This window comes from Stegostoma tigrinum, chromosome 9, assembly GCF_030684315.1.
Source record: "Stegostoma tigrinum isolate sSteTig4 chromosome 9, sSteTig4.hap1, whole genome shotgun sequence".
In the NCBI taxonomy this organism is placed as follows: domain Eukaryota; kingdom Metazoa; phylum Chordata; class Chondrichthyes; order Orectolobiformes; family Stegostomatidae; genus Stegostoma; species Stegostoma tigrinum.
In genome coordinates, this window is record NC_081362.1 from 63861985 (window position 1) to 63877902 (window position 15918).

The 15918-nt window shown below is 37.9% G+C and overlaps 1 protein-coding gene across 4 annotated transcripts in view; it reads left to right on the plus strand.

Moving 5' to 3' along the window:
* ubr2 (ubiquitin protein ligase E3 component n-recognin 2) overlaps window positions 1-15918 on the plus strand; it is a 136977-nt gene that overhangs the window by 76076 nt on the left and 44983 nt on the right. For all 4 annotated transcript variants that reach the window (XM_048535650.2, XM_048535651.2, XM_048535652.2 and 1 more), the window contains 11 exons: window positions 2169-2279; window positions 4208-4273; window positions 4766-4888; window positions 5079-5142; window positions 5463-5587; window positions 9193-9245; window positions 9339-9441; window positions 11869-11917; window positions 13040-13194; window positions 14873-14975; window positions 15265-15374. In XM_048535650.2, coding sequence (XP_048391607.1) covers window positions 2169-2279; window positions 4208-4273; window positions 4766-4888; window positions 5079-5142; window positions 5463-5587; window positions 9193-9245; window positions 9339-9441; window positions 11869-11917; window positions 13040-13194; window positions 14873-14975; window positions 15265-15374 — 1062 coding nt within the window. The remainder of the gene's footprint in view (window positions 1-2168; window positions 2280-4207; window positions 4274-4765; window positions 4889-5078; window positions 5143-5462; window positions 5588-9192; window positions 9246-9338; window positions 9442-11868; window positions 11918-13039; window positions 13195-14872; window positions 14976-15264; window positions 15375-15918) is intronic.

The window sequence follows — 15918 nt, forward strand, 5'->3', positions numbered from 1 at the left end:
GTGAGGTTCAAATTCATGTCCCAAGACCATTAAAATGAATGCAAGGTACTGCAGATCCTGGTGATCTGTCATAGGGCAATGATGTGGTGCTAATGTTCCTGGATTAATCATCTCCAAAACCCAGACTATTGCTGTGTGGACATGCGTTTGAATCCCACAGCAACAGACGGAGAACTTTGAATAAAATGACAGATGTTGAACTTGAAATGCTTACTCTGGTTCTCCCTGTGTTGATGTTGCCAGACCTTTTTCTTGAGCAGAGATAATGGGAACTGAAGATGCTGGAGAATCCAAGATAACAAAGTGTGGAGCTGGATGGAAACAGCAGGCCAAGTAGCATCTCAGGAGCACCTTTTCTGATGAAGGGTCTAGGCCAGAAATGTCAGCTTTTGTGCTCCTCAGATGCTGCTTGGCCTGCTGTGTTCATCCAGCTCTACACTTTGTTATCTTTTTCTTGAGCATTTTGTTTTTATTCCCTGAAGCATCATCTTGAGCCTCTGGATTACTTGTCCAGTGATATTTCCACTTTTACATCTTGCTCATCAGCAGGAGTAAACTGACTGGCCTGTAGTTAAAGTTCATCTTTTGACCCGATTTGAACAAGGCTATAAAACATACAGTTCTCCAGTCCTTTAGCAGCGTTACTCAGCCAAAGGAAGATTTGAAAATTATGACTGCTACAATTCACACATTTACTTCCCCCCATATTCTTCGGTGCATCTCATCCAATCCTGGTGCCGTATCAACGTTAAATCCAAGCTGCCTACTTCATATCTCCTTGTTATCAATTTTAAAGCTTTCATGTGTCTGTATTACGTCCTTTTATTTTGTTGACTTGTGCAGCATGTTCTTCCATGGTAAAGACAGCGGTAAAATATTCATTTCACACTTCAGCCATACTCCATGTGCAAGTTCTTGAGTTGGTGCCTTGCTCATTTCATTTATGTAGAGAAGACTTTTTTGCTTTTCAGTAATATTCACTGACTATCTTTTCTCATAATCTCTTTTTGCTTTTCTTATTTCTTTTCACTTCCCTCTGAGCATTCTCGATGTTTTCAGACCTGCTATCTGTTTGCAGTATTTGTGACTTCACTTTTATAAATTGCTTCATGTAGTATGATCCTCCTCTGTTATACGTTTTTATACTGGGTTAAACTATACGAACTGTATTGTATTAACACATTATTTGACTTTAAAAGTATGTTAGTGCATTTTCACTAATTTGATTTTAATTCCTCAGCAGCTATGCTGCTTGACTGGATCTTTTCGTATGTTAATTACTTAAGTATATTTTGTAAAACGGGTTATGTTTGAAAATGAATTGATAATGTTTAGTCCATGCTTTTCTGATGACCACTGCTTCAGGTAATCACTGGGTGATGGTGACCCAGGTGGATGTCAAAAGGATGTTTCCTCTTATGAGAGAATCTAGAACAAGGGATCATGGTTTAAAAGAAAGAGGGTGCCCATTTAAGATTGAGATGAAGAAACATTGTTTACAATGAGGGCTGAGAGTTTTTGAATTCCTTTTCTCCAAAGGCAGTGGATTCAAAATCTTTAGGTATTGAGGGCAGAAGTAGATAGATACTTCATTATCAAGAAAAATCAGAAATGTAAGTTGTGACTGAAATCAGATCAGCTGTGGTCATATTGAATTCAGGTGCAGGCTTGAGAAGCTGAGTGGCCTACTCTTCTCATTGGGTGGCAGTTAGGAGCAGCTACCTTTGCCAAAAGATAAGTTCTTCCTCCCTAAATCATATGAATAAGTGTGGGCTTTTTGTTTTATGACTCAGCCACAAAAGATTTTTACTTGAATTTCTTACAAATGTTTGTGGATGTGTTCAGATTTTCTCTAAAAATGTTTGCTAAAGTCACAGATTGTGATATGTGAGATGAAGAATTACAAATTTGATTGACACAGAGTTCAGTTTTTGTAATGTTTTTTAAGTTCTGTGCAGCATGTTCAACATCAAAGCTGATTTTCCTGTATATGCAAAAAGCTGCAAAGCTAGCTTCTATTTTCTGTGTTGATGCCTTTTTGTAGCTCATTTGTTTTACTTCACTTGAATGAGTAGAAATTGTAAAGGCATATTCTTCAGTTGTCATTTTAATTGTTAGCCATTTATTTGTGCCTCAATAGCTGACCTTTTTAAATCAATTGTCCACAGAGTGAACTTAGCCCACCATTGTTAATAGAGCATCCACTTCACTGCATGGTCCTGTGTGCGCAAGTACATGCCGGAATGTGGCGGAGAAATGGTTTCTCCCTAGTTAATCAGGTAAATTTGATTGAATTTTTAGATCGAATTTTGTAACATGTAGAATATTTTTATATCAGACTGTGTAATGGTTATGGAGATTTTAGTTGCACAAATGTAAGTATTTTCTAAGCTTTACACTTGGCTGAGAGGATAGATAATGTTCTGCAAAAATCAGAAATACATTTAACACAAGACTATTTGTGTAATTGCTGCATTTTCTTTTAAAATGGTCTTGGCTGCTTTCCAAGCATAGATGTTAAGACCAAGATGATAATCTGCTGCCTCTATTTAGTTTCATTACACTATGGGATATAACATATGTTTAAATATGTAACTTAGATCCCAACATTAACAATTGTATGTTCTTTCCATTATTAGAATTAGAATATAGAGACTGATTAACCAAGCCTTTTCAATAAATACAGACATCCTGATTTTCTATGAAAGAAAACCTATTAAATGAAGATAGAAAATTCATCAACACTTGATTTGATATTGGAATATACATGTTTCCTCACCCCCACCCATCCAAAAAAAACCAAACAGTTGAACACATGTACCAATGTGCATACACCTGGTAGAAAGGAGACATAAGTAGATTTCTCCCTGCAGAGTTTAATTTGATAGGAGGGATCAATTTTCATCAATTGTCATAAGTTACCAAAGACTCAAAAAAGGACAAAATACACAACAGTCAGATGGCTGTCAGTGTCGTGCTCCAGCAAGCGCAGACAGCTCATGAGATCTGCATGGCTATCTTTGGCACCGTGGCTCATGGATTTTGCTCAGGAAATAGAGTCTCAGGAGGTCTTCCAACCGCTCTTCAAGAGCATGGTGAGGTTTAACATTGGACTGACACAAAGGTGCTTCAGAAACAGGAGTGATCTAAGCTGGGTGCCTTCCACTAACTGTAAACCAAGCAATCTCAAAGCGAAACACTTCAAACAAGACAGCCATAACAGCCAAGCAGGTGATTTTGTAGAAGTGAATCCAACCAATTTGCTGTAGTCATGTTTTCCCAGAAGTGTCTTTTTATGTGCCAATGTTCTTTTCCATGGATCTTTTTAAAAATAAAATCTATGTATCTCTACAGAACTTGAAATAAGTCAATTTTTCAATGATCCTTCAAAACTCAAGACCTCAAAAATGGAATTTGAAGCCTTCATAATGGAATTTATTTTAAAAGATGTCAAATTAGTTCATGTCCAAAGACATTTGGGTATACTTGTATCAGGAACACAAGTAAGCATGCAGATATATCAAGCAATTAGGAAAATGAGTGGTGTGTTATTGTTTTGTCAAGAGTTCAGAATATACAACTAAGGAAATCTTCCACAACTGTACAGAGCTTTGGTGAGACCACACCTGGAATACTGTGTACAATTTTGCTTTCTTTGGAAGGAAGGACCTGCTCAAATATGAGAGGCAGTGCTCCAAAGGTTCACTTGATTGGCCCCTGAGATGAGCGGTTCGTCCAATGACAAGATGTTGAATAAAGTGTCTCTCTATTTTGTGGAGTTGAGAAATACTGAGAGTTTATCCCATTGTTAAATTCTAGGCTTTGAGGATAAGGGTGATTCATTTAGTACTGTGACAAGAAATTTCTGCAATTAATTCGATGGGAATCTTTGGGATTCTGTACCCCAGAGCATTGTGGATGTACCACAATTGAACCCATTTAAGGCAGGGATTGACATTTTGGGTGTCTCAGAATTGAGACTCAGTGGAACCTGATGGGAATGTACCATTGAAACCCTAGATTGAACACAAATGTGCTGAATGGCAAATCAGGCTTGAACTTCTTGCTCCTATTTCTTACATTCATTAGTTCCAGGATTGTTACAGTAATAAACTATCCTTTAGTTTGAAAGAGATATAAGAATGTTTCTGTAGCCCACGTATCATTAAACTGTCAAATATTTTTGCTCTTTTGCTCGCTGTTCTAGGTCTATTATTATCACAATGTGAAATGCAGAGTGGAAATGTATGATAAAGACCTAATAATGCTCCAGGTAAGAGCTTTCATTCAAGCTAAAGTATTACAAAAATGATTGTAATGAGATTTCAAGCAGTATAGTATAATCTCATATGGTTACTTGTAAAGGATTTAGGCCTTTCCTCTGCAGCTTTAAATGGAATGCAGTTGTTTTAAATCTGTGATTCGTGGCTCTGTGGTTGGTGACACAAATGCCTGTAATCACTTGGACTATTTGTTCCAATTTGTGATGTTTAAGCCACTTTTTTAATCTCTGAAAGATGCTTTCAATGGTTTAGAATGTTGGGCAACAGGATTACTTTGTCATCTACTGTATATGTTTGTTGCCTTTTGGAGAGCTATGTGTTGTCCCAGTTAGAATGCAGCATTAGTTCCCAATAAGTCTGTGGTTCAGTTACAGATGAAAGCACATGATTTCGGTGCATCTGGATAATTGGAGACTGAGATCAGTATTAATGAATGTTATAAAATTGTCAAAAATGCTTTACACGTTTTGTATTTTTTTTAGGCTGGTGCATCTATGATGGATCCAAACCACTTTCTAATGATTATGCTTTGTCGATTTGAGTTATACCATATATTTAACAGTCCTGACTATGGCAAAAGATTTAATTCTGAACACACCAACAAGGTGAAGTAGGAATGTTTTATGTCAATGAAAATTCTTTTCTAGAAAAGTTATGATAGTGTGTTTCTTTGCGTTAAGTTTGTTCAAAGTCTGAAAGTAGGAATAAGACTTTTTCTATTTTGACATTTTGCATGGAAGTTTATTACTGAGGGTATTAATTACGTCGTATTCTTCATAAACTTTACATTTTCAGGATGCTCTACAACAAAACAATACTTTGATAGAAGAAATGCTTCACTTGATCATGATGGTGGTTGGTAAGACTTTTTTTTGGAGTGACTACTCAAGATGTTTTCTCAAAATTGGCTCTTGTCACTGTTTAATCAGCCTGACATCATTTAATGCAAGGAGTTTAATCTGTAGGAGCACTTTGTGCCTTCAGTTTATTAAGATGGCAATATTGGAGGCTGAGCTCATTTCTAAGAAGCTTTGTCTATTATTGAGTAATATTTGGTGTGAAACAAGTGAAGATGATTTAGGAGGGGAGAGAAACCTATTTTAACATGACATTAATTATGCTTATTTTTCATTGCAATCTTAACTTTTTAGTGAGTATTATTTGACCTTTGTTGTTCAGGAGAGAGATATACTGCTGGAGTGGGTCAGGTGTCTGCTGAGGATGAGCTGAAACGTGAAATTATTCATCAGCTATGTATAAGGCCAATGGCACACAGTGAACTAGTTAAAGCGTTGCCTGAAGATGTGAGTATAATATCGGTACAATGGTTGATAATGTTGTCTGTGTGTGTTAATTCTACCTGACATTATTGCTTCTTTCTGAAGTGACTTTCAGAAAGGCTTTCAGCAAGGCTTCTGGTAAGGTTTAATCTAAGGGGGCAGGAAGTTGAGAGGAGATGAGGATTCTTTGTTTGTTTTCGTCCAGAAGGTGGTGCAATGTGGAACTCACTGCTTGTGAGGGTGGTAGAGTTAGAAACTCTGATAACATTTAAGAAATTTTCAGATGTACATTAGCGATGCTAAGGTGCATAGCACTTTGGGCCAAATGCTGCAAAATCAGATTATTTAAGGTGGTTTTGATGGAGACTTTTTATGTACTGTAGATATCTAAGACTCTGAAAATAAGAAAAATGTCTATTATCTTGCTTGAATGACCTCTGCTTTAGGTTTTGATTTGTTTTCTACCACGTTCTACTTCTGAATTCTCCCTATTCAACCCTTTTGTACTGAGTTGTACCGTTCTGTATATTCAACTGAAGGGGCATGAGCCAATCAGCCACAGCCTATTGTTAGCTGATATTCCAGGATTATCATAGCCATTGTGTATCATTCAGGGATTGCAGCCCAGATCGCTCGCTTTTTTACTGAATTAGGAGACACTGAGGGCACCACTATCTTAATTGGAATTGTCTGGTTCAGCACAGATCAAGGCGTTTAAGTTTCATTGCCATCATGCCATACCATTTGTTCTATAGTTTGTTGATCATTTTCTTCTGGAAATCTTTCTGAACTGTTGTTATACTGTTACGAAAATGTTATTTAAAGCTGACTTATCAGTGGCTAGATGTATTGATTGATTGATTTACAATATAATCAGCTGGACATGCATGCGTCTTGAACTTTATCAGTAGAAAACATTTCAGAAGGAAGGGCACTGGTTTCTGCAGCAAAAGGGTTACATTTGCAATGAACATAAACTGCTTGAATGGACTGAACATGTAACACTTTCAGAGAGGTCACATTGAGTCATAGAGCATGGATACAGACCCATTGGTCCAACTTGCCCGTGCTGACCAGACATTCCAACCTGATCTCGCCCCATTTGCTAGCATTTGGTCCATGTCCTTGTCAAGCCTTCCTATTCATATACCCATCCAGATGTCTTTTAAATGGTGCAGTTGTACCCTGCAGTGCTAGTTCATTCCATTCATGCACTACCCTCTGCCCTCTAGTTTTGGACTCCCTCATCCTAGGGAAAAAACCTTGGCTATTCACCCTGTCCATGTCCCTCATAATTTTATAAACCTCTATAAGATCACCCCTCAGCCGCCAGTGCTCCAGGCAAAAATGCTCCACCCTTTTCAGACTTGTCCTATAGTTCAAATCCTCCAATCCCAGCAACACACTTGTAAATCTTTTCTGCACCTCTCCAGTTGAACACCATCCTTCCTCGAGAAGGATGATCAGAATTGTACGTATATTCTAAAAGTGGTTTCATCAATGTCCTGTCCAGAAGCAACGTGCCACCATAACTCCTTACTTTAATGTTCTGACCGATGAAGGAAAGTGTGCCAAACACCACCTTCATCACACTGTCTACTTGTGACTTCACTTTCAAGGAACTGTGCACCTGCAGTCCTACCTGTCTTTGTTCAGCCGCACTCCCCAGGGCCTACCATTGACTGAATAAGTCCTGTCCTGGTTTGCCTTACCAAAATGCTACATCTCATTTATCTTAATTAATCTCCATCTCCCACACCTTGGTCCATTGGCCCATCTTATTAAGATCCCGTTGTCCTCTGAGGTAACCACCTTCGCTGTCTACTAAACCACCTATTTAGCTGTCATTCGCAAACTTGCTTACCATGCCTTGTATATTCACATTCAGAACATTTATATAAATGATGAAAAACAGTGGACCAGCACTGATCCTTGTGGCACACCACTGGCCACAGGCGTCCACTCCGTAAAGGAGCCCTCTAACACTACCCTCTATCTCCTGCCTTCAAGCCAATTTTGTGTCCATTTGAATTGCTCCCTCTGGATCCCATATGAGCATAGACTCCCTCTAGTGGAGAAACAGGCCCTTTGGCCCAACAAGTCCACACTGACTCTCAGAGGGCAGCATGGTGGCTCAGTGGTTAGCACTGCAGCCTCACAGCGCCAGGGACCCGGGTTCAATTCCAGCCTCAGGCAATTGCCTGTGTGGATTTTGCACATTCTCCCTGTGTCTGCGTGGGTTTCCTCCGGGTGCTCCGGTTTCATCCCACAGTCCAAAGATGGGCAGGCTGGGTGGGTTGGCCCTGCTAAATTGCCCGTAGTGTTCAGGCGTGTGTGGGTTATAGGGGGCTGGGCCTGGGTGGGATGCTCCAAGGGACGGTGTGGACCTTTTGGGCCGAAGGGCCTGTTCCCACACTGTAGGGAATCTAATCTAATCAGAGCATCCCACCCAGATCCATCTCTCTAACCCACCTAATCTAATACGAGAGTACAGTATCAAATCCAGCAAGCTCCCCATTGCTTATCTCTCCAGGGTTCCTCATTTCTGCTTCAGATGGCAGTGCTATAGCAGCACAGCATGCAGGCTCCTGACCAGAGCTCCTGACCAGTCTACAATGTGGAACCTTATTGAGCAGTTTACTGAAACACATATAGACAAAGTCTACTGCTTCTGTTTTGCCAATCTTCTTTGATTTTATTGAAGAAGTAACAATCAACTTGAGGCTGTAAAATAGTTTTATTTAAAGTACATAGAATATCTGCCACAGCAGCAACAGCCTTTACCACCTTCCCTGAATCAACCCCTCTCTTCAAAGTTTGAGAGATTTCCCACGTGGTCTCTGTAAATGCAGTGTTTGTAAGGGAGAAGTCTGAATCTACACCACTATCTTGAAGAACCAACCATATATGGCCCAGGGAGAAATCCATGTTCTCTGTGAGCTGTGCATGCTGAATGACAATGTCATTTGGCATGCCACCAATGCATGAACTTCTGGTTTTGGAAGTTGCTGCTGTTCACAGACCTCTGAGGTTCATGCACTGAAAACAAATATTAGAGGTAACATTGACAGATGCATAGCCAGTGTGGAAGTTACTTCAACTATAGACTAGCATTTGCCACAATCTCCTTTTAATTACTTGACCAATTACTTATCCAGAATCCTTTTTAAGATAGTGCTCTGCGATGTTTTGTAATTTTCCAAGCTTATGAATATCCTTTCAGCCAAGGTTGTTGTTATATATAGGCATATTTTAAACCTTTTTTTAGTTTTTGCATATTTGCTCGAGCTTTTTTAAAAAATAACGCTAACCCTTGTTAACTGAGGAACAGACTACCTTGTTTCTAATACAGTACTAAATCACATTATATTTAATCAACAGTGTTAGCTCCTTTTAAATTCCAAGTCTGTGTGGCCACTGGAAAAATTGGGAGAAGGACATGAATCAGTTCACCACTCCTAACCTGTTCAAAACAATACAAATATGTAGATCATTTGTAAAGATCATTTGAGGATTGAATATTTATGGTCCCAAAATGAAACTGTAGATTAGGATACTCCACATTTAAAGCATATTTAATAATTAGTTCTGTAAGTGATGTACATCCTGCTGATTTTTTTCCCTCTTAGGAGAATAAAGAGACTGGAATGGAAAAGGTTATTGAATCTGTAGCCTCATTCAAGTAAGTGTACTGCATTAGCTGGATATTGAATTGAAATACCTTTATTGTCACTCTGTCTCCTAGCATGTTGATCCCATTACTTTTCCATCACAGGAAGCCAGGATTAACAGGAAGAGGGCTTTATGAGCTAAAACCTGAATGCGCCAAGGAATTTAATGTTTTCTTCTACCATTATTCTAGGGCCGACCAATCCAAGGTAAACTATAATTAAGTCCATTTAGTATATAATGAATTTGGAATCTGTGTTTCAATACTTCAACAATTAATTGAAGGTATTAAATAGTGCAAGTGTCTTTGTCTCTGTTTCCAGACCATAAAGCAACCCTCTAACCCCACCCTCCATTTCCTGCCTTCAACCAATTTTGTATCCATTTGAATTGCTCTCCTGGATCCCATGTGTGTTAACCTTACTGACCAGTCTGCAGTGTGGAACCTCAAAGTGCTTTGAAGCACATATATAGACAAGGTCTACTGCTCTGCCTTTGTCAATTTTCTTTGTCTCTGTCGCTGTCCACCATCTGGGCCAGAGGTCTGTGATAGGCCCGCCTGCCGTGTAGAACTGTTGTCTCATGACTGAACGGGTTGAATGAATTCTTAAAAAAAATTTGTGTGAATTATCTACTGTGTTGACTGTTATAGCCATGTTAGAGATGTGTACAAAGGATAAAATAAAGAAGACCAAAGTCTATAGTTCTTCACATGAAATATCCCTCATCTAGTCATGCATCTCATGTTTCTCTCAATATCACAAAATTATGTAGTTGTGAAAGAAAGATTTTTGGCCTGTTACGTCAGTGTCAGCTCTGAGCGACCATCGTGGTGTAATGCCGTCTTTTGCTTTTATCCCAAAATTGTGTCATTTCTGTTCAAATCATCTTGAATACCTTGATTGCTTGGGCATGGAGGCAGTTTCAATGCGTTCCAGACCTTAACAACTGGCCTTGTGAAAATATTTCTTTTCTCACTCTGTATTTAGATTATGTGCTAAACTACCCCTACATTCAGGGAAGTCTGAAGCATTATGATCAGTGCCTCTGTACTTTGGTCTCTTACTCTGATATACCTGAATGCGTGTCGTCAGGTCATGGCATCTTGTTAATTCTTCAAGTGCCATCACCTTTTTTCAATACCGTTTCCTTATTCGTTTTAAACCTTCTCATGACTTGGATTCCTTTCCATTTACCCATAGCCTGTGCACCATCTGCTTCATTCGTCAAGACAAATGTGAAATATCCCTTTTAATAGCTTAGTCTGCCCCCCTGCCTTTATGAAAAGCCTCTTTGGTCTCGAATTGGGTTTTTAACCATGGCTTTTACTTTCTATGCACCTGTAAAAGACTTGGGATAAGCCTTTGTTATCTGCCAGTCTTTTTTCATAATCCCTTTTTGTTTCTCTTACTTTTTCCACTCCCTACTGTACATTTTGTGTTCAAATTTGTTCTCAATTTTATATTTGACCTGACACCATACATAAGCACACTATTTCTTTATCTTAAATTTCTATTTTATTTTTCATTCAGGGAGCTGGTGAACTTCAGTTGTGCTGCTTTTCCATTTTGACGGTATACTGATACTGTATTTGAGCCATCTGTTTGAAGGCACCACTTTGTTCAGCTTCAGGTTTTCTGACAAATCTTTGGTGCCAGTGCAATTCTGTTCTTGCTGCAGTATGAAGTTGGCTCCTTGTCAGTTAATCATTCCTACTATTGATTGCCCTATAACACTGTCATTTTAAACCTTAAGAATCCCTAGCTCTGAAATGCTCTGCCACTGACACTTGATCTGCTTGGTCCATCTTATTCCCAAGGACCAGTTCTGGCAGTGACTCCATTTATCTTGAACTTGACACACAGTACTGTAGAAAATTCTGCTGAACACAATTTAAAAACGCTTTCTCATCGTCGACCTCAAATCAAAGATGACGTTTTCATGCCATGGACAAGCTGTTGTAATTGAATTTTTCTTCAGATCTTTTCCTCTGAAAGTCCTGCAGCCTTAGTCCCATCGTTACAAATCACAGCTGGTCAATTATACGCAGGCATCTTCTCTGGTCTTAGACATGAGCAACTGATAGTAAAGAAATGTCTTGGGAAGTGAAAAGATATCAGTTAGCAGTGACTCCTTTTGGAACTGTGTACTACATTTCCTGACTCATTCCTATTGACTATTTGTTTATTGACCCTTAAAGGGGAAAGAGAACCATAGATTTTAAAACATCCAATGTCAGAAGAAAAGTTGGTAAAGATGCTTAACACAATGATCCCTTCCTTTTTATGTCCTTGCTCTTGACTGACCGTTACACCATTCTTTACTTCCTCCACTCTTCCTCTCCACCCTCTGTTGTTATCATATCACTTTACAACATGTATGACTTGAATAATGAACTGATTTATTATTGTGCCATCATAGTTTGACAGGCATTTTTGAATTTGTCTTTTCAAACTACTTATGAAACACATCAAACAACTTCTGTGAAATTCAAACACAATCTGTTTAGTGTATTTCTTTAGCCTGGGTTTCATGTTTACTTGAAATTTATTAGTATATATTTTACGAGGTTTCAAAGTTCTTTTACTAGCTGTGCTATAAAAATAAGTTCATATCACTGTTTTATTTTACTTTAGGCTGAAGAAGCCCAAAGAAAGTTGAGGAAGCAAAATGGAGAAGACATGGGTATGTTAAAATTTCTCCACTTCCATCTTGTTTTGAAGTTAATTTCATTTCATTTTGGATTGGGAAATGGTCTGCTCACATACCGTTGTCGACAGTAGTTAATCTGACTCCATGAGCTCTTTGTTTTTCACTTGGATTGGGTTTTACTTTCATTCACTATCTTCCACATTGGACAAATCAGTTTATTAGGTTAATGTTAGGTGCGCTAACAACTTCTATTTTTCTTTCTCATCGATCAGGTCAGGATTGAGAGATGTAGATAGACAAGTTTTGAAATAACTTCATTTTTATGCATACTATGCAACTAAATTGCAATTTGAGTTACATGTTAACCTGAGTTACAGGCTTACAAGCATCCAAGTAATGAATACAATCCCATACAAGGGTATAATTTTCAATTTCTGATTTAAGAACATTGCCTGTACTTGGGGATGGATGTTCTAAAATGTCCTATGATATATAATGATTTGTGTGCAAATTGACAGTTGAATAGACTTTGGAAGGGAATATACACCCTGTATCTCTAATTGTATTTAACCAGGCATTTTCATTTGCTTTAGTCAAGACAGTCAGTTATTTTTAACAATGGTTTCTGGTGTGGCATAGTCAATAGGAAGCAAGAAAGGGCCAAAAATGAATATTTTATGTTGTATGAATTGGGATATTCAACACAAGATTCATTTGCTGATAATGCTTTCAGAAATTAATGTTCTTTTGATTTTTCAGCGGTGTTGGGAGAACATTTTTGATTATGGAAGCTAACTTAGCATGTTTGGTTTATTTAGAAGCTAGGGTGCAGGAAAAATATTGCCTTTGATAACTGTTATGTAAAAAGTCAAACTTGTCCAAGAATTTATCTTGAAACTACTTGGGATTTGTTCAGGATTCAGTGTTTTGGTGCTCCTGTTCATGTGTAAAAATATCATAACCCAATGCCAACCTCTGAGTAACTTCTTCAACTTTGAGCAGAGTAACTTCATTGACAACTTCTGTATCCATGTCAATCATGTCCAAATGTGAGGAATTAATTTTGAATACTTTTTTATACTTGAACTGGAGCCAGTGCACACAACTTGTAGCTACTTTGCGCTAATAATATTCATGAAACTATCTTTGTTTTAGCTCTTCCACCTCCTGTCCTTCCGCATTTTTGTCCCCTGTTTGCCAGTCTGGTAAACATCCTTCAGTCAGATGTTTTTGTGTATATCTTGAGAACAGTGCTACAATGGATTGTGGAACCAAATGGACATGCTTGGACTGAAAGTATGTTGCAAAGGGTAAGCGTTGCTAATCTCTTTACACTTCAAAGTCAGGCGCATTCATTATTTGGAATTTATCTTGTCTATTCACCACCGTTGGAAATAAACTTTTGTTTGAATTTGACCTAGTTTTGAGTTGGCAAAATGGAGGGAAACTTTGTTTGTTACTACTTTCCTATTAAATGATTAATCCTGCTTTGTTGAAACATCAGAAACTATGTTGGAGCAGGCTCATTACATGGCTATGAGGAATGAATAATGGAACAGAGTAGAAGGAATTGTTCGAATTTATTGAAAAATGCAGTCATTTAAAAGGTTATTAATAACTTTTTGGAGTTGGTTATGCACTCATTCAAAACAGAAGCTGTCCCTGATATTTGGTATTATTATCAGAGCTGAGGTCAAAAGTTAGGTTTTCCTTGTTGTCTGAACTGTTTTTGTTGTATATTGCTTCCCAATTATAATATCAATGCAAGCCTGTCCTCACTTGGTACTGACAGAAAAAGTGCTGTAAAGGTAGAGTTAGGGCCAAATTTGTATCCAGAGCAAGTTGAATGGAAGTTTGTACTTCTATATACTCAGAAACACAGAGTAGAGTCCAGTTTTTGGACACAATGTTTGGTATATGTGCTCTGTTTTGCTCACATGTTTAAATTGCACAAGGAAGTGGGATTGATGTGTTACATGCAGGCATTCGTACTGCATTTTGAAAGGGTTCTGAGGACCATGTTGGTAGAATGCAGTCAGTTGGGTGACGTCTTTGATTTCACCAGAAAGGAACCAGCCAAATTGTTTTTGTGGTACACTCTTTTATAATTCAGACTTGGCAAGTAAAGCATGAAATTCAAAGCATTTTTCATAGTCTAATGAAAATCGTCAATGTGCTCCTTAAATTCTCAAGATTGAAATTGACAGAGGACAGATATTGGAGTTAAGCCAACCAGATTGAAACACATTTGAGGACCAAGTAATCTGTCTGTTTTTTGTGTTTCTAGTGTTATTAATTGCCTATTACGTGCTGGTCATTTGAAGAATATTTAGTGAATTTTAGCTGGCAAAGGCTCCTTGGATGTATTTGGTATCAAGTCATACTTTTGATGGCCATATTTTGTGAGAATGTTTGATGTAATAACATGAGGAGAGTTGTATAAATTTCTTTGTTTACACAGTCTTCATATTGTGAATCTGCTTTTACTACCCACAGATCCATGTACTCATGAGATCATCCTTAGACCCTCTCTTTGTCTTGTTCAGTCTGCCTCAGTAAACTGATTGCAGTCCTATTGTGGTACATAGGACAAGTACATAGGAGTAGTATCTGCATTTCTTTATCTGCAGGAAGATGGTGTTCCTATCCCGCGTGAATAATGTGGACTGTTGGATATATTCATAGCTCAGTCTTCTTCATATATAGTTCTCTTACTGCAATGATCAAGTTATGTTTGGAAGCTAACCTTATTTTGGAAATATGTTGTTTTTCTTCTGTCATTTTTGAAAAGTACTTGGTATTTTATATCAAGGTGCCACTATGTTTTGAGAATTATGCATGTGCAATTGTATTTTAGCACTTTGCTACATCAGAAATTAATCAGATATCAATGAGTGCTGTGTCCTTTATTGTCGTTTATGGCTCATTATTTTGGCTGTCTTTGAATACATAGATAGGTTTAACTGTGTCATAATCCTGTTCACCTAGGTTTTGCACTTGATTGGAATGGCTTTAAATGAAGAGAAACAACAAATGGAAAGTGCAAGTGCAGACAGTGATGTGACCTTTAACTTCACCTCAAAATTTTCATGTATGTATTCGCTCTGTCAAAAATTCTGCTGCTTGGTAAATAAAAGAAAGTGTAACTGAGACAGGTGCCATTTATTCATTTGGTTCAGGCATTGAATTTTTTCTTCCTACCCCAGATTCACATCTTTCCCCTGCCTGTTGATGAAAATTAGTATCAATGAAAAATTCTATTAATTTCATCTGAATAATTTAAGTAATTCTATTAAGGTGTGCTGTATCAGGTAAAGTTACACAAATGTTGGTTATTTGGTTAAAATGACATTTTAATTTGCTTTGGAATTATTTGACAGGTCCTGGGGAGGCTCCTGAAAACACACCTAGCATTTTGGCAATGCTAGAAAACTTGCAGAATTCTCCTCATTTGGAGGTTTATAAGGACATGATCAAATGGATACTTAAGGTATATGCCAATGCTAATCAGTTGAATTTCTTTGTCCTGATTCAATGTATCAGAAAATAGATTTGTACTGAAGCAGATCTGTCTTGAAGGAGCAATCACTGACACTTGTGTAATACCATTCCCAAAATGCTTTCAGCTCTTGTCTTTATTTCACAGTGTGAGAGAGGGTACTTTTTATCTCTATAACACATTTATAGGCGAACAGTGCCTTCGCCAAAGCCAATACTATTTTCCATTTTTATTCAACCATCTGTTATGTCATCATTGACTGTAGTTACACTACCTCATCTGCACCAGTAGGAAACAAGACTGTTTTCAGGTTTGCAGTGATGTGAAATTGATAACATAATGCAAGAGTCCCAAAATGGGAATGCAGTTAAACTAAGAAATGAGAGATTCATTCCTGGTGCACTACCATGTTGCTTAGGTTTCATACCATGTTGGTATAATGTGAGTAAAATACGAATTTTCATTCGAAATCTCTTTTTAATTCATTTGTGTGACATGGGCCGTCACTGGCAGGCTAGCAATTGTTGCCTGTCCC